At 38.4% G+C, this 25,589-nt stretch overlaps 1 protein-coding gene across 7 annotated transcripts in view; it reads left to right on the top strand.

The window, feature by feature from the left end:
- Positions 1-25,589, top strand: part of LOC127427995 (cyclin-dependent kinase-like 5) — a 66,139-nt gene that overhangs the window by 2,798 nt on the left and 37,752 nt on the right. For all 7 annotated transcript variants that reach the window (XM_051676023.1, XM_051676021.1, XM_051676024.1 and 4 more), the window contains one exon: positions 24,753-24,798. In XM_051676023.1, coding sequence (XP_051531983.1) covers positions 24,753-24,798 — 46 coding nt within the window. The remainder of the gene's footprint in view (positions 1-24,752; positions 24,799-25,589) is intronic.

Genomic DNA, 25,589 nt, shown 5'->3' with positions numbered 1-25,589 from the left:
GGGAAAGGAGAAAGTAATTTTACACAAATGGTTTAAGTTAAACTGAACACATTTCTATTAACATTATTTATAATAGTGGGGCTAGTTTCTCATTTTACCCTCAAGAAATAACTGCCTAACAGGCTTAACCTCTATGGGCCTTGTGACTGTGACTTTCTCAGAAGTGTTGCACAAACATGTTTCCTTAAACAGTAAATTTGTCGAGATATTTATTTTAGAAATTTATTTTTGATTGTAACATGGCATGGTTCCCTAGCAACTGGTTCTTTTAAAATTGTGGGCTTCTCCAAATGCATTGCTTTTGTGGCCTAGTTGGCAGATTTGCTTTATTGTTTGGGAGGCATTTTCAGACAGTCGAACATTGCTAGACTAACTCGCAGTAAGGTAAATATGGACATGTTTTCATCCAATAGGAACTGCATTCTTTGAAAGAGTAGCAGAGCATTTTGTATACCTAAAAGAGTGATTTCTTTGCTACTTGGGTTGTATATATACTTAATACAGGCCCTCCCAAAGTATTTAGTTTTGGTCAATATTCAAAATACTTTGAATGGCGTGGGGTATTTTGAGGGTATTTTTCGTTTTTAATAAATTGTTGAGAACAGATTTTAGACATGATCCCTCCCCTTTTATATGTACCACATTTTCGTAAATCAGAATTCAGACCACTGCGTAATCAGACTGGTAACATTGATTAGATAATGTTAAATGCAGATGCCTGCAGTAGTTTTATTGTTAAAAAATGACAAATAAAATTCAGATATAAAGGTCCAAATAGCTTGCGAATGCCCTTTTTTCATGATCAACACTACCAGCTTGTTAAGGGTACTTTCGTAGTCTCCATTTTATGTGTCCTTGATGTTGTTGGTATTTGAGTCATGCTTCCATGCCCAGGATGTGTCTTCACGCCTGGGCAGGCAGCAGCAGTGTGACTGGTTGCCTGGCTAGATGATGAATGACAGTACAGTGCAACAGAACGGTTAGGGCTCATTACACTTTAGATTTCGCTGACCTCCACGCACACACACCTCAGAGTTAACAGTGATACCATGAACAATGCTCATGTTTTTATCTGTACCTGCAACTGCAAGTACAGTTGTGCTCAAAAGTTTGCACACCCATGGAGAATTGGTAATATATGTACCATTTTTAAAGAAAACATGAGTGAGCAGGCAAAACACATTTCTTTTATTTCTTATGGGATTCATATTCAACTGTAGGTTATAACAGAATGGCACAATCATAAAACAAAACATGGCAACAAAGAAAAAAATTAAATGACCCCTGTTCAAAAGTCTGCATACCCTTAGTTCATAATACTGTGTATTGCCCCCTTTAGCATCAATGACAGTGTGCAGTCTTTTGTAATAGTTGTCTATGAGGCCCCAAATTATTGCAGGTGGTATAGCTGCCCATTCGTCTTGGCAAAATAACTCCAGGTCATGCAAAGTCTTTGGCCGTCTTGCATGAACCACACATTTGAGATCTCCCCAGAGTGGCTCGATGATATTAAGGTCAGGAGACTGTGATGGCCACTCCAGAACCTTCACCTTTTTCTGCTGTAACCACTGGAGGGTCAACTTGGCCTTGTGCTTAAGGTCATTGTCGTGCTGGAAAGTTCAAGAGCGTCCCATGCGCAGCTTTCGTGCAGAAGAATGCAAATTGTCTGCCAGTATTTTCTGATAACATGCTGCATTCATCTTGCCATCAATTTTCACAAGATTCCCCGTGCCTTTAGAGCTCACACACCCCCAAAACATCAGTGAGCCACCACCATGCTTCACAGTGGGGATGGTATTCTTTTCACTATAGGCCTTGTTGACCCCTCTCCAAACATAGCGCTTATGTTTGTGACCATAAAGCTCTATTTTGGTCTTGTCATTCCAAATTACAGTGTGCTAGAAGCTTTGAGGCGTGTCAAGGTGTTGTCGGGCATATTGTAACCGGGCTTTTTTGTGGCATTGGCGCAGTAAAGGCTTCTTTCTGGCAACTCAACCATGCAGCTCATTTTTGTTCAAGTATCGTCGTATTGTGCTCCTTGAAACAATCACACCGTCTTTTTTCAGAGCAGCCTGTATTTCTCCTGAGGTTACCTGTGGATTTTTCTTTGTATACCGAACAATTCTTCTGGCAGTTGTGGCTGAAATCTTTCTTGGTCTACCTGATCTTGGCTTGGTATCTAGAGATCCCCGAATTTTCCACTTCTTAATAAGTGATTGAACAGTATTGACTGGCATTTTCAAGGCTTTGGATATCTTTTTATATCCTTTTCCATCTTTATAAAGTTCCATTACCTTGTTACGCAGGTCTTTTGACAGTTCTTTTCTGCTCCCCATGGCTCAGTATCTAGCCTGCTCAGTGCATCCACGTGAGAGCTAACAAACTCATTGACTATTTATACACAGACACTAATTGCAATGAAAAAAGCCACAGGTGTGGGAAATTAACCTTTAATTGCCATTTAAACCTGTGTGTGTCACCTTGTGTGTCTGTAACAAGGCCAAACATTCAAGGGTGTGTAAACTTTTGATCAGGGCCATTTGGGTGATTTCTGTTATCATTATGATTTAAAAAGGAGCCAAACAACTATGTGATAATAAATGGCTTCATATGATCACTATCCTTAAATAAAATAAGTTTTTTTTGCATGATCAGTCCTATTTTCAAAATCAATGCCAAAATTTCACAATTTCTGCCAGGGTATGCAAACTTTTGAGCACAACTTTACATATATCTTTTCATGAACAGTTTAGAGATGAAAATGTTTGTTTGATTAATTCATATGTGTTGCTATGCCCTCATCTCATCAGCTTTCATCTCAGGCCCCATTAAAATTAGAACAAATCTTTTTGGTGAACGGATTCAAAAGACTCGAATCACGAGTTAATGACAGACAGAGAAACATTATCTGGAGGTAGTTTACTCCACTAAATAATGACTAAGCTAAATGTGACATTTATTGTAGAAATAGTTTTTTGTGGTGTTTGATATAACTTTAATCTGCCGAAGTTGCAAAATGATTGATCAGTGTTCTATAATTTTTCTTAATAAATGGAGGAATGATTAGGACAGATAAAACGTGTTGCCAGTAAATAGACAGGTATGATAATATATGGGTTTTCTGTATTCTTTAACTGGTTTAGGTTATTTTTAGGTTATTTTTATAACTTAATAAGTGATTATTATACACTGAATTTTTTTGTTGTTGTTGTTGGATTTACTTAAAATATAAGTAAATTCAATTTATGGTCATTTTATGTCAGCACAACTTGAAAACCTGTGATATACACAAATGTATCAGTTCATTGAACTTTATTTACTTCAGATAATTAAATGCCCACATAACTTCGTTTGGACCAAACAAACATGCTTAAATTATTGAAGTGCAATTATTCAATTATTCTGAACTTGATTGTTTGAGTTAGTAGTACTTAAAATCTTAATTTCATGAATTTGTAAGCTATCAAGGAAGGCACGGTTATTCATTTACTTTATGTAACTTAAGTTCACTTTAAAATTGATATTTTGTGTTGTACACATTATTGAAAATTTAGTAAAGCTAAAAATGTTATAAATATGTACGTTTCTGAGTAGAAGCTATTTATTTTTATACGTTATGGTTGTTGAGCCAACACTGTTGTTGTTGTTGTTGTTTATTTCAGTGTAGAAAATGACAATATTCTGAATGAATATTAGCTGGCTAGCTTGAATGATGTAAACATAGTTTAAAAAACAAAACACTATATATGCAACAGAGTGGTATGCATTAAATGTGCACATCTTAGTGTAATTGGGGACTGAGCCCCCCTAAGATTGAAATCCTAAAATCGTTGGTTAACTGGAACTGTCACTTAATCAAAGGTCCCTTTGTGCAGTAGTCCTGAAATGCATTAAAGTAAAGGTATTTGCCATGCTGTCCATAACAGTGTGGATCGAGCACCCCCCAAACCCCTCAGGACTATCTGACTAAAGCAAGAAATAGAAAGACCATTTTGAAATAAATAGTATAGGTGTTCTGAAATATAAAGGTGGATATGGGGAGGTGGAGGGATGCCAGAAGAATCATAACCGGGGCGAGGGAAGCAGCCACCTATACAGTATATCCTTGGGATATGATTGGAAGGCTTAGATGAACAAGCTTCTCCTGAACTTATGTTTGGAACTTCATTGAGACATTTTTAGACATGCTAAATAATCAACATGTTTTGAAATGGCTGCGAATCGATGCTGAAAATGCAGGAAGCCAATCATATTTTCATGCACAATTGCATTGTTCCATTCTAGGATCACATTTATCATTGTTGTGTTTATATACTGTATATAAATTCAGCTACATTACTACATTAGACTAGAGTTTTGCTTTATACTAAGACTGTGTTATTTCATTATGAAACTGGATTAAATTTGATTGCAACTTTAGGTGTTGTGTAGAGTTGTCACGTGCTTTTGAATGATTTAGTACATGAATGAATGAACTCGAGTGAAATTGAGTGTAGTTCAAAGACTTTGATCACGTCCACACTAATCGAAAATGCATTGACTGTTACGTTTACATGTCATACATATTGGAACAGTGTTTTTCTCTTTCGAAACATACCACATTTCCAAAAGTACATATCCATCTTTTTCCTGGGGGTCTTACCGGGGAAACAAATGTGGGTGGGACTTCTATAGCATTTGCTAGCTCCGTCTGCAGCCATTTTAGACCCTGATTACAGCTGGTATTAAGAGGCGTTTCGGATGATCTGATCGCAAATGGTCAGCGCTATGTATAGTTTATAGTAAATAGTAAACAGGGTGCAAAACGTTTTGTGATTGGATCACAAAAAACACATACAGAGGTAGTCAAAAAAGCATGTTGCCACATCACATTTAAACGGCGCCCTGATGCGTCCCGGACGGCAGCGAAGCACCACCTCTCACCTGTCAATCACCTGCCGAACAAATGTTTAAACTTGCATGCGGATTTAAAAGGAAATTACCGCCCGATCGGAAAACTTGAAAAAGCGATTACACACCCAAGGACGAGAACTTCACGGCTCTTCCTCAGTGTATTTGTCTGATTTGAACATGTTAGGTAACAAGATGACAAGCACACACATCTGAAGCTGAACTAACAGAGGTACTCCACTAAAACAACCGATAATTTTGCTCGAGATGTTTCGTTTGTGCTTAGATGAAATTTTAGCTGCACTGCAGTTTTGTTCGTGCTTTCTTTTGCCTTTGCGAATTTTTTGCAGTTTATTATCCTTCAGTAACACACTGACATAGTGATTGATGTCCTCGTGAAATCAGACACCCTCTCCTCAAAATCCCAACACCGCAATGAAAGAATGAAGTGACGTACGCCACAACAAGTACCGTGTTTACTTGTTAAAGGAAGTAACGCCCACTTTTCGTGCTAAGCATCATGGGACGTAGGAAAAAGGTGGATACAGTAAACAATCCATTTGTGCATTCAGGGTTCAATCGACAGCATTTGTGACATGTTGATTTCCTCAAAAATCGAGATTACAGTGAGACACTTACAATGGAATCGTCAATGGGCCAATTTTTGGAGGGTTTAAGGGCAGAAATGTGAAGCTTATCATTTTATAAAAGCACTTGCATTAATTCTCCTGTTAAAACTTGTGTATTATTTGAGCTGTAAAGTTGTTTAAATTGTATTTACGGTCTTTTTAGGGTATATGGCGTTACGTCGTAATGGCAACAAAGTTGTAAAATTGGCTATAACTTTACACCGAAAAGGTTAGAAACATCTAAGGTTACATTTTATCACACTAAAATCATGTGAACACACATATCTTGTCTATATTTTCGAAATGTGGGTATTTTAACGTTTACGCGTTGGCCCCCATTCACTTCCATTGTAAGTGCCTCACTGTAACACAGATTTTTGCTTTTTTTTTTTTTTAAGAAAAGGAGGGGCTTTTAATACATTTTTGTGGTAATCAACATTTTGCCACAAATGCTGTCGATGAGCTCAACCTGTCCAGAATATTCCTTTAACATATCAATCCGTAGAGCATGAATGGAGATTACACATAGAGTGAAGGATCTCAATAGTCATAGATGGAAAACAATGCTTTAAACTGTTTAGTCTGCAGCTAAGACTCAGGATGGAGAATGTGACTATTCGTACGTTGACTGGTGCGATGGGCAGTGATTAACACCAATAATCTATACAGAAATCTACACTGTTAGCACATCATTAAAATATTACAAATTTATGAAGTCATTTAGAATGTGTACGAATGAATATAGAAACAAACAAACATAAAAACAACATCTTAGCTTTCATTTTTTGTGCATTCGTACACATATGTATTTTATTTGTTTACCATCGTTAAAATGTATGAAGATACGTTCATTGTGTTATAAGCTCCGTTTTGTGTCGTGTTCAGTTATGTCCTACTCTTTCAGCTGGAAACTGTACCACCAAACCTTTAAAAAGCTCAACTCTCGGCTCCACACTGAGAACACTCTTGTTTCGGACTATTGGCACTGGATTCTTTATTGTTTTTCTCAAGTCTGCCCAAGTGATGTTATCCCAGAGAGCAGAGGCCATGAAAAGGCCCATTGTGTGTGTGTCCGAACACACCAAGAACTGCTGTTCAGTCAGTTTGGACATTCTTGTGTCTCTCTTGTGTGTCATATCGTTTATTTGTATCACAATATAGGTAGATGATATATGGGCTATTCCATGTAAACTAAACCAAAGGGCCCCCAAAATATTGTTTTGGATTATTTCTTTACTGGTGAATGATAAACATAAATGATGATGAAAGCTGAAACAGTCAATGCCATGGATCAATATTTACTAAGTAATCCATTATTTTGTACAGAGGGGTCAAAATGATCATTTTAACCTATGATTTTGGAGCAAAACTACAGGTCAAAAAAATGTATGCATTTCTGAATTATTAGCGAAAATGTATATGTGCTAATTTTAGCACCACTTAGTATCGGATGGAAGTGTGTGTGTGTGTGCACGCCTGAGTAGTGGGGTGGTGGGTGGGATTTGGGAGCATCCCACCTATGATTTACGGTCTCTTGATACCCAGACACTGAGAAAATTAGTACAAATACAGTAGAGTTTCAGCATCTTTGGTGGCTAATGACCCCTAATGATGTTCTAGAGCTGTGCAGATGTACATTTCTGAAATCCAAACACTAGATTAACTGAGGATCCACATGTGACGCTTATTATTAAAAACAGTGCATTGTTGGACTCTCACAAATTGAGATTTTGACATTTTTTGTTTTTATGTGAGTGAAAAGGGTGCATTTCTAGTTTCAACATTATTTGTACTTCAGGCCTTTGTTTTGTTGGACAAGAAAAACTATTTTCATACCATGTGACTCATATTTGGTTTTCGATCATTGAAAATGTATAAAATGTAACCATTTTCACACGGAGCCACATTGGGAGCCCCATATCTCTGGGATTTAACCATATAGGGCCTTAACAATGAACATATGAGAAGGAAAGTTTGTTCAGAACCAGAACCCTAAAAGAATATTTAGAGATCTTTAATACTTCTGGAGTTATAGGCACTCCAACTTTGGAAAAACAATAAAAAAAAAAATTTAAAAAAATGTTTTTTCCCCCCATTTTTGGAGTCACACCATTGGCATATAATGCAACAAGGAGTGCTAAAGTCAGCTGATTTTAGTAAAAGACCTCCCTATCTTTGTGTAAAAATAATACATGGATGCAGACACCTTTCTAAAGCTATTTGTTTTTTATCTCTAGTTTTCCAACAAAATGATGGGCGAAAATTGTCATTTTGACTCCCTCTACAAAATAATGAATTTCTCAGTAAATCTGGATCCAACATTGATAATCATTAAAATTATTTAAAATAAAATAAAAGCAGTGAGTGTTTTAATGTTTACGATCTGGCCTCATTCATTTCCATTGCAAAAGCCTTACTTGAACTGCGATTATGTATTTTTTTAAATAAACAAGGTACGAGTTGAATATATTTTTTGTGGAATAAACGTTATGTCACATACTGTTGATTGATCTTAACTTGTAGTGAACCCAGAATATTCACCTCATTGTTGACATGGAGAAACAATTGAGTAGTTAATAAAAAAACGATCATTCTCTCATCATTTACTCACCCTTATGCCATCTCAGTCTTATGTACTTTCTTTCTTCTGCGGAACACAACCGAAGATATTTTGATGGAGATATGAGGTGTTTTTGGCCATACAATGCAAGTCAATGGGGTCCAACACTCTCAAGCTCCAAAAAGGATATAAATGCAGCATAAAAGTAATCCATACAAATCCAGTGGCTTAATCCTCGTCTTCTGAAGCAAAACAATCAGTTTTGGGTAAAAAAAACATCTTCAATTATCTTCGTTTGTGTTCCCGAGAAGTAAGAAAGCCATACGAGTTTGAGACGGCACATGGGTGAGTACATTTTTGGGTGAACTAATCCTTTAAAGTGATCTCTTGAGATGTTTCATTCTTATCGGTGAGGCCAGAAAGTCCTTAGTCTGGTCCTTTAGCATCTCCTTTGTTTGCTAGCTTGCTTCATTAAAATTAGTGAAAAAAAACGTCAGATGTTTGAAGCTAGAGGCAGCAATGTGCAATCACACCCACACTGATTAGCATTTGAACATCTCACTTTTTAAGATCTCATTTGATAAGGATGCTTTATATGCTCTCTTCAGTTGTACGTAGCCGTGCAAGCTCTGTGTGGTCCAGTGATTGATGAGGATCATCTGAATTTAAAAGCATGTCCACTTTGGTGGAGAGGAATATTTATTTTTATAGCGTATCAGCCGAATTGAGGGCAGAGGAGGAAGAGGGGACGTGAGTGTGCATTAGCATTAAGTAGGTCACCTTGAGTGGGAACGTCACTGTCGGTGGGCCATGTTGAGATGGCTGCGCAAGGCAACCGCGGATGAGATTGTGTGTGACAGAAATGTCAAGATGAGTAGAGATGAGTTGCGTTTCAATAGGAAGATAGTGTCTTGGTTGTGAAGCTGGGGAGGATCCTTTGAGACGTGCTACTTTGATTCTGGACATCTTTCTAATTGTTCACGGCTTGGATGGTGTAACAGGTAAAGGACGGGCAAGGAGGAGGCGGGAAGCGGCTGAACAGTCAACATAAAAGTTTAATGAACAACATAAAACCGACATAAACACAGACACGCAACCCGGCCATGTGCATCTCTCTCTCTTTCCCCAACCGGTGCCTCCGGCTGCCCCTTTTCTCGCTCTCCCGCTGATCAGCTGATTCAGTGATCCTCCTCATCACAGATGGCTAAACATGACAATGGGACTTATTAAAGGAATAAAGTCTGTCATTATTTACTCACCCTCATGTTGTCCCAAACCCACTTGCTTTTTTAATATATAAAAGGAGCTCTCAAGCCTCATTATGCATTTCAGGTGTTCAAACAGGTGCACCATGTTCGGCTACAACACATGCGGGAATCAATCGTAATAATAGTATGAGAAACTCGTACAAAAAATTACGACTTTTATTCCCATAGAGAAAAATAAACGAACCAACAAACAATGTTATTACAATTTTTCTTTAAGCCCTAACCCAAACCCTGTACCTAGCCATGATTTTATTTTATTTTTTATACTTTGTGTCTGTTTGTTTAAAACATTTCTCATTACATTGTACATTTTTGCTTTCATTAGACACAATTATTTATTGTTTTTTTTTTCTTCTCTCTTATGTGTTATTAATTTTTTACCCACCAATCATACATTATACAAGTAAATATATAAATAAATACATGCATATAGCACAACACACAAACACACACACACAAACATGTATATACACACCAATCAACCACAACATTAAAACCACCTGCCTAATATTGTGTAGGTCCCCCTCGTGCCTCCAAAACAGCGCCAACCCGCATCCCAGAATAGCATTCAGACATGATATTCTTCTCACCGCAATTGTACAGAGCGGTTATCTGAGTTACCGTAGACTTTGTCAGTTCAAACCAGTCTGGCCATTCTCTGTTGACCTCTCTCATCAACAAGGCGTTTCCGTCCACAGAACTGCCGCTCACTGGATGTTTTTTGTTTTTGGCACCATTCGGAGTAAATTCTAGAAACTGTTGTGTGTGAAAATCCCAGAAGATCAGCAGTTACACAAATACTCAAACCAGCCCATCTGGCACCAACAATCATGCCACGGTCCAAATCACTGAGATCACATTTTTTCCCCATTCTGATGGTTGATGTGAACATTAACTGAAGCTCCTGACCCGTATCTGCACGATTTTATGCACTGCACTGCTGCCACATGATTGGCTGATTAGATAATCGCATGGATGATTGTTGGAGAGAGAGGTCAACAGAGAATGGCCAGACTGGTTCGAACTGACAAAGTCTACGATAACTCGGATAACCACTCTGTACAATTGTGTTGAGAAGAATATCATGTCTGAATGCTATTCTGAGATGTGGGTTGGCGCTGTTTTGGTGGCACGAGGGGGACCTACACAATATCAGTCAGGTGGTTTTAATGTTGTGGCTGATCAGTGTGTGTGTCTGTGTGTGTGTGTGTGTGTGTGTGTGTATAAATATATATATATACATATCACAATTAGATTCCAAATAAATGTCACTCAAGCACTCAAATTAAGAGACCAAAAAAGGGTTTGCAGAAGCAGTTTCATCTATTTAATAGTTCGCTATTCCTATTTTGAAGTCTTCCTACTTATTCTACAATTTCATTTATTAAATTAAATGGTGCCCATCTTTTTTCAAAAATGTCTTTTTTTTTTTTTCTTTACTATTAATTTCAAATTAACTTCAGCCGATATTTTAAAACAGGGGCGTCTTGCCTTCTCTAATTTCTTGGTATTTCTTTGTGTTGTAATTCCCAACATTCTAAACAAATACAGCTAATCTCTATTAAGAACTACAGGACGGATATCCAAGACTATGTTTCGAACTTTTATTATGTTGGATTTACAGGTTATTGACATACATCAGTCATTTGTATTGCAGAAATAAATATGGAATGATTAAGCAAGCCAAGTCATAGGATACCTTATGATTTCGCCATCTCGTACGAATAATTTCAAGTGTTTTTTCAATTATGTCAAACAATTTTTGAAACTCAGCATGACTGCAAATGTGATGCTTCAGCGGAGGGGAAGATTATCAGTGAATAACGACATAAACTTCGGTCTGTTCCTCACACAAAGCTATTGGATGGCTTCTGAAGGCTACTTCATCACACAGACTACTTTTATGTTGTTTTTTATCCTTTTGAGTGCTTGACAGACCAAAAATAACAGCAAACCCATTTGGAATGCCATGAGGGCGAGTTTACGTTTTTGAACTGTTCCTTTAAAACATGACACACCATGCGTTTGTGATGCATAGAAAAGACCGGGATTATGGAGACAATGGACATTGAAACCAGTCACCTATTGTGGGCTAAAGGTATTAAAAAAACAGATTTGCACAAACAAATTACATTGTGAGCTGCAGTGATTAATGAACCTTTTTTGTTTTTAAATGGAACCAGGCTTAATCTTCCTTCATCAAACGGGCCAGTGTTGTTATAAATTAAGTTGTTTCTGTCAAGCAAGTACTCATTTTATGTGCAGAAATGGTGCTTTAAATCCAGCGACAGGCCTAAATGGTAATAAATTGGAAACATGAAGGCCTAAAATGGATTCTAATGACCCTCTAAAGGATATTATTTAGCACTTCCATGAGCCTGTGTCATTGTGTGGCTCTCAAGGCTAAGCTGCCCCGCCATGTGTCTAATGTAAACGTCTGTGTTATTAATAGAACAACGACTGTGTAGTCGATGGAACACAATCAATTAGTGGGACACTCTGGTTCCATTGTATGGATCTTATAGAAGACATCATGTGATGCTTTACGCTCTACTGCCCACTTCTCTTGCATAATCATTCAGGAATGTCAAGCAATTTAGTGTTTGCGCCAATAAAACATCACTGAATAAACTTTGACAATAAAATCACGTTGAGTTAATATTTTGCTTGGAATTCCTAAATGAAGTTGAGGTAGGATCCCTTCGTTTTCATGTTTGATTTTTCTTTCTGTTATTGAAAACTCTCTGTTTCTGTCTCTATATATTGTTCAAAATAACAGATTTTTCAGATATGTTGAAGTCAGCATGAAAGCAAAATGAACCCTATTTACTTTCTTAATGTTAACCTAGTATTGTGTGGCCAGACTTTTAAATAAAACAGGCCAAACTGCCCACTTGGACAGGAAAAACTGTCCAACAGACATGTAAAGCGATCAATCACAGTCGTTTTTTTGTCATTAAGTGCCGTTTAGGGGCGGGGTTTTCTGAGATGTACTATAGTAAAAGATAGATAAGGAAAAAAGTTCATTTTAAATAATGGTGCAGCAGTCTGCGTGAGCGATTGCACACAAAAAAACACATGAAAAAATTGTGGAAAATGTGTAAAGAATCTAAGTACAGCGCACAAAACCTCAGTACAGACTTTTTCACAGATATATCTAAGAAAACAAAGGAGAATCTAAAGTTCTGCCAGCGGATATCCAGTTTACTTGCTACTATGTGCCTCAAAACCAGTTGTTACCGGGAACCAGTTAATTTCAATATGTAACACAATTTTTGTTCCTGGGTAGTAAGTGTTATTTCCTAATTGCTTATGCCTCAAAAGTATAGAAAATGGCTATTATTCCACACAAACTTTGCTTTTGTGACCAGGACAGTGATATTTTGAAATGTACCTATTTCCAATGAGAAAACGGGTGAACTTGTCTTTTTGCTCACATAAAGTCAGAAAAAAACAACATATGAATCCAAAATCCTTCTTTATCTGTGGTCTGACGAAGACACCGGCTTTGACCTTTGCCTCAGACAGCTTAGGGAAGAAGTCTTGAAGGTACTTGAAGGCTGCCGACTCCTTATCTAGAGCTCTGACAAATTGTTTCATAAGCCCAATTTGATGTGCAGTGGTGGCATCAGCACCTTCCGGGGGTCCACCAGTGGCTCCCACTTGACATCGTTCCTCCCCACAGTGAACTCGGTCTGCTGTGGCCAGTCCCGCCTGTGGTAGTGCACCTTGGTGTCCCTGCTGTCCCAAAGGCAAAGATAGCAGGGAAACTTGGTAAAACCACCTTGGAGACCCATCAGGAATGCCACCATTCTGAAGTCTCCTATGACCTCCCAGCCGTACTCATCATACTTCAAGGCGTCCAGCAAGGTCTTGATGCTGTTGTAATCCTCTTTGAGGTGCACCGAGTGAGCCAGGGGAAGAGACGGGTACTTGTTACCATTATGGACCAGCACAGCTTTGAATATTACTTTAGTATAAATACATGTTCATTTGGATTTATATGTTGTTTTTTTCTGACTTTATGTGAACGAAAAGAGACAAATTCGCCCATTTTCTCATTGGAAATAGGTACATTTCAAAATATCACTGTCCTGGTCACAAAAGCAAAGTTTGTGGGGAATAATAGACATTTTCTATACTTTTGAGGCATAAGCAATTAGGAAATAACACTTACTACTCAGGAACAAAAAAAAATAAATAATAATTGTTACACAGTGTTTGCACACTTTTTTTATATTTTTGTTTTTGACAAAAATGTATTTTAGATTTAGTCAATATTATGTTTTATTATGTTATATTAATTTGCCAATTTTACTCTGGCATAATTTTGGTCAACAGAAATAGAATATTATAGTTGACGATAATGTGGAAAATGACAAAAACGTATCAAATTGTAACAGACCAAACTTTACCCAAATATTCAAAGATTTTGAAAAATGTACAAACTAGTTATAATTATTTAAAGATGTATCAAAATTATGATAAATATGTTTAACATCTGAATTAATAGCATGTAATGAATATACTAAAGTATTAGCAGCTTTTTAGAAGTTACTGTGATGTGGAGGAGGGCGTAGCCTGGTGAGTGGCCCAATCAGCGGGAGAGAGATAAGAGGATGAGTCGGGTGTGCTGGAGAGAACACACACGGCCCGGCCACGCCCTCCTCCTCGTCACAGTCACTCTGTTGTGAGTTCCTCACGTTGAGACGGTTTAGGATATTGCGTTAACGTGAACACTTTGTGTTGACTTAACAAAAATAATGTCATTTGATTCATGCATTTATACTTGAAATGTCCAATGTAAAATCTGGGTCCCGAAGCAAAACCAGTTGAGAGCCACTGCTGTACACTATACTGTCAGACACACAGTCAAAATGTGATACTGATTGGAAAGGTGTCGAGTAGAACACACTAAATATTGTTTCACTCACAAACCAAATATATCCAGTAAAAGTCCCGAGAAATAAAGCACAGCGTTTATAAATTTTATCGTGATCCTGGAGGATGGTCTTTGGTTTCAAAGCGCACCAATCACAGCTGTTGTGGTCTGCATAGACAGGACGTGTGGTTACATTTTTGGAGAGGTGCACGTCAGGTGTAGGTTCGATGTGGAAGTAAATCGGCTCTTAGCTGGTTTAAGCTGGTCTCAGTTGAAAAATGCCACTCTTAAACCTGCAAACAGACCGACCTGGCTGGGAGGCCAGCTAAGACCAGTAAATCATCTAATGCTGGTCTTTTTTCTTTTATTTCTGCAGGGATGGTTATGCATAAACCAGAGGCCCATGTAAAGTTAAAGTATTGACTTTCTGTCTCATGTTGAAAGAAATCCCCTCTCAAATGATCCGACCTCCCCACCCTCTGTTAGAGAACACAATGGCCTTGAAGAAAGCTACGAAGATTAAGTAATTAAAAAAACAAGCTTGTAACTTGTAATCCTAATATGTGCACATGCTAGAGTTACAGTTATAGACTAAATGGCCCGAGACACAGACACTTGTGTACCCCCCTGTGATATATTGACAGTTCTGAGTGCTTTGAGCCCCCATCGGCACCTTAGTGGACCCTTTGTTTCCCATCAACAAACTAGAGTCAACAGCTTGTCTCTCACAAGTACACCTGACCTATACTTTAACACGGCGTAAACCAAAACGGAAGCGCTTAAGATCGGATTGCCTGTCACCAAATATCAGATATGTCATTGTTTGATGTCACTTTGTATTATCAGACCACTCTGTCTGGAAGGTAAACGTATATTTTTAGTACATATACACACTACACACCATACAATACAGTTATGGGTTGGTCACCATGGTATCAGCAATATGAGACACGGATGCGCGTGGGGCGTTTTGAAGCAGTGAAAATAAACACCTTTCAGATCCCCCCAGCCCTTCCGCTTTCTACACTGTCCATGACTCATTCACCTCCTATATATATTCTGAGAGATAGACGGGTTCTTCAAGTACTGGTATGTGAAGAAACTTAAAATATGTGATTGCTAAATGGTGTCAGAAATGCAAAGAGAATATTTGCAGTCTGTTGCATGGTGATGAAGTAAATCATTATAGGTTGTGATACATGTAGGGGAGACCAGGGGGCAATTGAAACAAATCACAAACAAGAAAGAGTGGTGATGCTTGAATTCTTAATTTAAACTCATTATAATATTTATGATATGTATGGATGGATGGATGGGTGTGTGTGTGTGGGGATGTATGTATATATGTATGTGTGTGGGTATAATAGTGTAATTGATTTTTACTATATTATTCTTGACATCTAAAAGAATTACTTCCTGAGATAACACTATTTTTAAGTATTAAAGCAATTATTTTATTAATTTGACATGTGCTCCTATTTCACACTTTGTGGGTTAATATCACTCTTATTTGTTTTTTAGCCTTTATTTTATAGGACAGTCAAGAGAGAGACAGGACAGTAGGTGAGAAAAAGGGGGAACGGGACCGGGAAATGACCCAACAAAATTGTTACAATTCCCTAGGGGTATCTTCAGGCACCCCATGATTTAATGCGAGTCTGATTCAGGGAGTCACGATCTGATTCCAAAATCATGCATCTCAATTTATTCCAGCCTGATCTCACAAACATAACGTGACCGTGGCGATATTTTTGCAAAACAAAATTACGTGCTTCATTACACATTTGGCTGCAGTTTCCCAGTGAAATGTCCAGCAGGGGGCACCAAAAGCAAGTGAAATGGGGTCATAATCAGTAGGGATGGCTTGGATCGGTACTCACGTTTTTAGATGGATCGGATATCGGTTCGACGAGCCCGATCCAAATCCGATACTGTGTGTTATGTCATGTTCGTTACTGTCAAGCTCCAAAAATGACAAAAGAACCATAAAAACACCATTAAAGTAGTTCATATGACTCGTGCATTTTATTCAAAGCCACTTGAAGATGTGCAATAGCTCTGTGCCAATGCGTTAGTGAATGGTGCCGCTTTGTTGACACATACACACTCGCGGCTATTTTTAGCCTTCACGCAGAGTGCGATATTTGAGCGCTACTCACGAACAACATCTCAGGTGAAGATGCTCAATAGTTCGGTTCATTTATAATATGCATTTAGAATGGCACCGGATGAGCATTTTACCAGAATTTGAATTAGAAGCGAATTAAAATACTGTGAATTTGCCAACAAACAGACACATACAGGACTTCCTGGAGAGTTCAGAATGTCAAAATAAAAGCCCGAGGGTTTTAAAGTTAAAGGTGCACGATTGAGAAATATTACTGTTGTATTTAAAATTCTAAAAGTCAATAATAATAGTAATAATAATAATAATCTATTATTATTATTATTATTATTTGTTTACAAATTATAACAATATTTATGTTTAGTGGGTTCCAAAAAAATAACAGTGAATGAAAAGTGAACTGATATCTTACAACTAAATTGAACAAAAAAATAGATCTGAATCCTTTAAAATCCAGATACAAAATTGAAAAAATTTTGCTAAAAAAAAAACTGCCTTCTTTTCTATCCTTCTTTTTGGTATCAGATCGTTATCGGCCGATACTGAGATTTCAGATATCGGAATCGGAGCATAAGAGAAAAAAGTGGTATCGGTGCATCCGTAGTAATTAGCAGGGGGTGTAGCGGTTCTCGGTAAAAAAAAAAACGAACCGTACGGTTTCGCATCCACGGTTCGGTAAGCACTGGCACCGCGGTTCACCAAGTTTATTGACGGATATTTGGAGCACAAGGTTTTGCGGAGAAAATAAAGCATCAAATAGACACGTGCGGTTACAACCTCCGTTAATGCACCTGAATGGATCTGTAGATGGTTATGGTTCGCCTGTGTTTCTCGTGGGTCAACTTGATGACATCACTGTTCTGCAAGCGTTGTGTACAGGCGCGTAGCTTGACCCTGGCTGATCGGGCTGAAGACCCGGATTTTTCTGTTCATAGCCCCCATAGCCTTTTTCCCTCCATTAATTTGGATGAGGAACAGTCCTTGCATTTGTAATGCCCTTTGCGAGTACTACACACATACGTTGAGCGCACCAGACAGTTCAGACTGTCTGACCAGCTCTTTGTGTGCTATGGAGGATGCACAAAAGGAATGACCGTCTCCAAGCAAAGACTTTCTCACTGGATCGTTGATGCGAGCACCCTGGCTTACAGGTCGCGGGGTGTGAATTTCCCAGTTGGTGTGAAAGTACACTCAACTAGGGCATGGGCATGTCCTTACAGGACATATGTTTTGCAGCAGGATGGTCTTCTCAAAACACATTCTCAAGGTTTTACAACTTAGATTTAACGTCTCTCTCATAGCAAGTCATCTCTGTCTAGAGTGCTTCCTATTTCATTGGCCAAACATCTACTTATGCCCCTCTTTTTAAGTACGGGCTCCCTGTCTTTTTACACAACTGCCTGCATTCAGACTGTTATATTTCACAAAAGTCACAGGCACTTTCAGTACAAATAAACTTCCTTCCCTACTGGGTTCGTCAAGGGCTTAATTCATACTATATGACCATAGTTCATATATATATATTCTGAGTGTTCCCCTCCTGGCACACCATGAGGGTCATTCACTTGCAGCATACTAATGTCGGTCGCCGTCCCGCGGGACTGCGGCATCATGTTTCCTCTCTGGGAAGGTTATGTCGTGTAGTGCGGCGTGATGGGAATCTGTTCCCCATATGTGTCAGCTTATTGACGCAATGTTAAATGTACTGAATCGTAAGGAAATGTCTTAGTTACATATGTAACCTTGGTTCCCTGAGATAAAGGGAACGAGACATTGCGTAAGCTGGCTGCACTACGGACTCAGGGTTTTTTGAGGTGCGAGCGATGCGCTCTTTGTCCCTCAGTCAGAAAAGTCTGAGGAGTGGTGTTTGCAAGCCCACTTTTATACCGGTCAGCTTCGCACCATAAATGGCGGGGCTCAAACACCATAGCCAATACTGGCATTATTGTAGAAAGGTTTCAACTAGGTCGTGTAGAAAGACACTCCCCATAGCATCAGCTTAGTGATGCAATGTCTCGTTCCCTTCATCTCAGGGAACCGAGGTTACATACGTAAGCAAGAAATTTTTTTTTTTGCAGAACATTGCAAATACCGAGCCGTACGGAAACTGTGACCCTAAAACCGTTATACAAACCGAACCATGAGAAATTAGAACGTTACACCCCTAGTAATCAGACCCGAGGTTTTTAAGGTGAATATTAGATGCAGGTTTTAATGAGTAAAACGTACCTCCCTAACCTAAAACTTCAATGTAAACCTAAACAGTAGTGTTTTAAAATGAAATGAGACATAGAAACAAAACAGACAACCTAGGTCCTAACAAACACCTAAACTTAACCGATAGTGTCTTCATAGCAAATGCGATATGAAAAGCACAATTTCTGAAGCAGCCACGTCATTTGGTGTCACTTCTACAGTATGACACTTTCATCTCACATGTCATCTGGCGTGTTTGGATGGGCTCCAACCATAAGAGTCCAAAGTCCAACATTTAATCAGGTGAGCTGCCGCAGAAGCTAATCACATTGGAACAAGTGTGTAAATGTAGTCGGGTCCATAATACAAGCATTAAAATCAGAGTTTGAAATTAACACCTGCCAAATGCAGGTAGAAATCGGCAGTGGCGGGTAACTCCATCACTCTTACGAGCCACTTTGGCTTGTTTTCAGGGTTTTTACTGCATTGAAAATTCAGTAAATTTCAGGTGACTCGGGCTGCTCCCGAAGCAAATGTAATTGTAAAATTATTTACTATACGCACTAAACTGAATTGAATTTATTTATTGCCATTATGTCCTGTACAATGAAATTTCATGTGGCATCATCCTACAAGCAGCATACATAGTGTATAGATAAATTGTATACGTGCACATGCACACACGGTTATCACATACCAAACATACCAACAAATACATGTGCATACAGTTACACTTTTTGTGCAATGAAAAAAAAAAGATAAATATGCCTCTCATAACTTCTGACACCTTTCTATCATGGCCAGCATTACGTTTTTCAGCAATCTGTGCTACAGTAGCTCTTCTGTAGGATCAGACCAGACAGGCTAGCCTTCGCTTCCCACGTACACAAAACATCTCTTGCTTTGTTGAATCAGACGTGACGAAAAGACTTGTGATTTGATAAGTGATTCTGACTGATTCAGTGAGATCATCCAGATTCGTCAGACTGATTCAAGTCAAACCAAGTTTGTGAGACTTTTTAAAAGAGTGACTCTTAAAAGAATTTAAATTTGTTCATGAATCTACATTACACGCTGTAAGTTGCGCTGTATGTTTTATGTCATCACATTCAATTCAGACTGTATTAGGCTGAAGCTCTCAATGCATTATACAACGTTTATTGGTTGTTTTCTTTAAGAAGCTGTAAAACACAGCTTGTTCAGTTGTTTAGTTGCTGTCACCAGTGGTTTAGCTTAACTGAAGGCTCCTGTGTTTGTTAGTTTGCTGTGTAAATAGGCGTTTTCCAACTGGCATTTTTGCACCCTAAAAGGGCACTGCGGGAAAGGGACGCAACTTGAAGGGTTAGTAATAAGCGGAAAACAAATCAGAATATTTTGCCACTGCACTATGCTCTCAAAAATCCTTTAAACACTAAAGGACTTTAAAGGCATGGTCTAAGTAGCCTAGTCCTTTATGATAAAAGCGAAGGAAAGACTCACAATACAGTGTAATTAAAGAGGGCAGGTTTTTCTGTAAGGACCCCATGCAGGGGCTCTAGTAATTCAATATGGAAAAGCTACTCCTTTTTCCAGCCCCACATGCTTGCTGTGCCTCTTGATCATTTCTGATCATGATTCATATGTTCTTGACAAGCTGTGCTTGAAGTGAAAAAGACATAGGAGCTTTCAAGGCCGTGGGTAATTCCCTGTTGTGGGACTTTCAGTTGGGATTCTCTTTCAGTTTAATTGTAGCTGGTTCACATGCTACTTTCAGTGGTCTACTGAAATCTTCAGAGCTTGGGCGTTGCGTGGATTTGGTCCTAGAGTTGACAAACATAGTGGTTTAAAGGAATATTCGGGGTTCAATACAAGTTAAGCTCAATCGACAGCATTTATATCATAATATTGATTACCACAAAACATTATTTAGACTCGTCCCTCCTTTTAAAAAATTATTTTCGAGCAAAACTACAGGTCAAAAAAAAATTCTTAGAAAGGTGGCAGCATCATTGTATTATATTTACATAGAGATAGGTAGGTCTATAACTAAAATCAGCTGACTTCAACACCCATTGTTGCATTATATGCCAATGGAGTCCAAAAATAGAGGGGGGGAAAACGCTTTTATTGTGTTGTTTTTCCAAAGTTTGAGTGCCTATAACTCCAGACGTGTTAAAGATTTCTTAATGTCCTTTTAGATTCAGGTTCTGAACACACTTCTCGTAAGTTCATTGTTAAGGCCCTATGGGGTTAAATCCCAGAGATATGGGACTCTCAATGCGGCGCCATGTGAAATTTTAACTATTTAAAATGGGAAAAATTAATTGACATATAATGCAACAAGGGATGCTGAAGTCTACTGATTTTGGTAATAGACCTACCTATCTCTGTGTAAAAATAAAATCATGACACTTCCACCTTTTTAAGGTTATTTCTTATCTGTAGTTTTGCTCCAAAAACATTGGTAAAAAATTTCATTTTGATCCCCCCCCCCCTCTACAAAATAATGGATTATTCAGTAAATATTGATCCACTGCATTTAACATTTGGATTTTATTATTTATGTATTTCTTTCTTCAGAAAAAGTGTTAACAAACATTTCAGCTGGGAAGGTTTGTGAAATGTGGTTAATTTGACACAGAATACCCCAGCTGTGATGAATGGATGGGTTTAAGCAGCAGGCATGATCATACCACACAAACACTTTCACTATGAAGCATTTTTTAGTGCAAAATGAGAGCTCTAAATGACAAAGATAAGAAAAGGGGGCTTCACCTAACACCACAGATGACAGGGACTCTGTGTGACTGACAGTGGGTGAACAATTCTCCTCCACGAGGACTAGTGAAAAACATGGCTAAAAATGTGCATTTAATACTTCCAGCTAACAATAAGACATCCTAATATACATTTAATGAATTATTCTTTGAATGATGGTGTTGAAAAGTTATTATAGTTTTGAAGTTTAGTTTTATTTTTTCAGTATATTTCATTTTTGCTTTAGCAGGGCTAAGTTAATGTGCTAACTTAAAGGAATAGTTCACCCAAAAATGAAAAACAATTCTCTCATCATTTACTCACCCTCATACCATTCAAGATGTGGATGATTTTCTGTCCTTTGCAGAACACAAATCAAGATTTTTAGAAAAATATTTCAGCACTATAGGTCCATACAGTACAAGTGAATGGTGGCCGAAACTTTGAAGATCCAAAAAACATAAAAGTAACCCACAAGACACCAGTGGTTAAATCCATGTCTTCAGAAGTGATATGATAGGTGTGAGTGAGACACAGATCAATATTTAAGTAATTTTGTGCTTGAAATTCTTCTCCCTGCCCAGTAGGGGGTGATATACACAAAGAATGTGAATTGCCAAAAAACAAAAGAAGAATGTGGAAGTGAAAGTGAAAATGGAGATGGAAGTGGAGGTAAAAGAACTTAAACATAAGACTCCAGATTTAAAGTTCAAAGTTATGGCCACCATTCACTTGCATTGTTTGGACCTAAAAATCTTCATTTCAGCAGAAGAAAGAAAGTCATACACATCTGGGATGGCATGAGTGTGAGTAAATGATGAGAGAATTTTAATTTTTAGGTGAACTATCCCTTTAACACATTGTTCCATTTAGTAGAACCATTGTCAGCATTTAATATATATATATATATATACAGGTGCATCTCAATAAATTAGAATGTCGTGGAAAAGTTCATTTATTTCAGAAATTCAACTCAAATTGTGAAACTCGTGTATTAAATAAATTCAATGCACACAGACTGAAGTAGTTTAAGTCTTTGGTTCTTTTAATTGTGATGATTTTGGCTCACATTTAACAAAAACCCACCAATTCACTATCTCAAAAAATTAGAATATGGTGACATGCCAATCAGCTAATCAACTCAAAACACCTGCAAAGGTTTCCTGAGCCTTCAAAATGGTCTCTCAGTTTGGTTCACTAGGCTACACAATCATGGGGAAGACTGCTGATCTGACAGTTGTCCAGAAGACAATCATTGACACCCTTCACAAGGAGGGTAAGCCACAAACATTCATTGCCAAAGAAGCTGGCTGTTCACAGAGTGCTGTATCCAAGCATGTTAACAGAAAGTTGAGTGGAAGAAAAAAGTGTGGAAGAAAAAGATGCACAACCAACCGAGAGAACCGCAGCCTTATGAGGATTGTCAAGCAAAATCGATTCAAGAATTTGGGTGAACTTCACAAGGAATGGACTGAGGCTGGGGTCAAGGCATCAAGAGCCACCACACACAGACATGTCAAGAAATTTGGCTACAGTTGTCGTATTCCTCTTGTTAAGCCACTCCTGAACCACAGACAACGTCAGAGGCGTCTTACCTGGGCTAAGGAGAAGAAGAACTGGACTGTTGCCCAGTGGTCCAAAGTCCTCTTTTCAGATGAGAGCAAGTTTTGTATTTCATTTGGAAACCAAGGTCCTAGAGTCTGGAGGAAGGGTGGAGAAGCTCATAGCCCAAGTTGCTTGAAGTCCAGTGTTAAGTTTCCACAGTCTGTGATGATTTGGGGTGCAATGTCATCTGCTGGTGTTGGTCCATTGTGTTTTTTGAAAACCAAAGTCACTGCACCCGTTTACCAAGAAATTTTGGAGCACTTCATGCTTCCTTCTGCTGACCAGCTTTTTAAAGATGCCGATTTCATTTTCCAGCAGGATTTGGCACCTGCCCACACTGCCAAAAGCACCAAAAGTTGGTTAAATGACCATGGTGTTGGTGTGCTTGACTGGCCAGCAAACTCACCAGACCTGAACCCCATAGAGAATCTATGGGGTATTGTCAAGAGGAAAATGAGAAACAAGAGACCAAAAAATGCAGATGAGCTGAAGGCCACTGTCAAAGAAACCTGGGCTTCCATACCACCTCTGCAGTGCCACAAACTGATCACCTCCATGCCACGCCAAATTGAGGCAGTAATTAAAGCAAAAGGAGCCCCTACCAAGTATTGAGTAAATATACAGTAAATGAACATACTTTCCAGAAGGCCAACAATTCACTAAAAATGTTTTTTTATTGGTCTTATGATGTATTCTAATTTTTTGAGATAGTGAATTGGTGGGTTTTTGTTAAATGTGAGCCAAAATCATCACATTTAAAAGAACCAAAGACTTAAACTACTTCAGTCTGTGTGCATTGAATTTATTTAATACATGAGTTTCACAATTTGAGTTGAATTACTGAAATAAATGAACTTTTCCACGACATTCTAATTTATTGAGATGCACCTGTATATATACACACACACCCACCGATCAGCCACAACATTAAGACCACCTGCCTAATATTGTGTAGGTCCCCCTCGTGCCAAGAAAACAGCGCCAACCCGCATCTCAGAATAGCATTCAGACATGATATTCTTCTCAACACAATTGTACAGAGTGGTTATCTGAGTTACTGTAGACTTTGTCAGGTCAAACCAGTCTGGCCATTCTCTGTTGACCTCTCTCATCAACAAGGCGTTTCCGTCCACAGAACTGCCGCTCACTGGATGTTTTTTGTTTTTGGCACCATTCAGAGTCAACAATCATGCCACGGTCCAAATCACTGAGATCACATTTTTCCCTCATTCTGATGGTTGATGTGAACATTAACTGAAGCTCCTGACCCGTATCTGCATGATTTTATGCACTGCACTGCTGCCACACGATTGGCTGATTAGATAATCGCATGGGTGATTGTTGGTGGCAGATGGGCTGGTTTGAGTATTTCTGGGATTTTCACACACAACAGTCTCTAGAATTTACTCAGAATGGTGCCAAAAACAAAAAACATCCAGTGAGCGGCAGTTCTTTGGATGAAAACGCCTTGTTGATGAGAGAGGTCAGCAGAGAATGGCCAGACTGGTTTGAACTGACAAAGTCTACGGTAACTCAGATAACCGCTCTGTACAATTGTGGTGAGAAGAATATCATGTCTGAATGCTATTCTGAGATGCGGGTTGGCGCTGTTTTGGTGGCACGAGGGGGACCTACACAATATTAGGCAGGTGGTTTTAATGATGTGGTTGATCGGTGTATATACAAGTATATATGCATTTGTGGCATATATGTATATAAAACAACAGGTTTTAGTTTTAAAGAGTTGAAGCATCTCAGTTGCCTGTTTTAGATGTTGTTTTCCAGCGAGTCCATTAACAGCATGATTATAAAGCTTATGTTTGAGAAAGAGCTCAAACTAATTTACATATCTGTTTTGCAGGAGACAAAAGAGCTTGTGGCCATTAAGAAGTTCAAGGACAGCGAAGGTAAAACACTGCTAGACTTAACTAAATGCCTCATTTTTTTCATCAATGTAATTTACTGGTTGGAGACTTTGAAATGAGCTATGTAATTGTTATGGCTTCCGTGGTGCAAATAATAATTTACATGATTTATTGCAGACTGCAAGGGGTCTGTTTGGATAGCTATTTAATATACATAAACGCTCAATAGACACTACCCAATGATTGTAAAATTAGTAAAATCATAAAGTTTCTACATTAATCAATATTCCTAATGTCACCAAGTTACTGTTTGCAAACAAAAGCTCCGTGGCTCAGATCACCATTATTATCATGTTATCATGTCTGCTTTATGAAGACCAAATTAACCTGAAGTTGTCGTTGGAAGTTTGGATCTTTTCTCGAAAGAATTGCACAAACTCTGATGATCGCAAACGGCTGTTTTTTTTTTTTTTATTTCTAAAGTGCAACAGCAGTGACATAAAATAAGGCCAAATGTGGTATTATGATGATTTTATATGAACAAGACAAACATTTATGATCTAACGGGACAAATAGGACCTTCACCGAACCTTCAGTGCGTATAAAAGCTGTTGCTCACAAGATCCCGGAAGTTTGGTTGCCTGCTGTGTGACATCACAGTAATTTCATCTAAGCCAGCAAATAAGCTCTGGCAATTTCGCTGAATGAAGGGGCGGTCACACTAGGCATTGAGCATGCTAAATATTTTCGTACAACGCAACGGACCAGGATATGATGTCATGCAGGAGGACAAAAATCTAAATAATAGATCACAAAAAACAAATAATGTTATA

This window comes from Myxocyprinus asiaticus, chromosome 37 (assembly GCF_019703515.2).
Source record: "Myxocyprinus asiaticus isolate MX2 ecotype Aquarium Trade chromosome 37, UBuf_Myxa_2, whole genome shotgun sequence".
Classification (NCBI taxonomy): Eukaryota; Metazoa; Chordata; class Actinopteri; order Cypriniformes; family Catostomidae; genus Myxocyprinus; species Myxocyprinus asiaticus.
The sequence above is the reverse complement of the archived record's forward strand: the minus strand, read 5'-3'. Positions and strand labels throughout refer to the sequence as shown.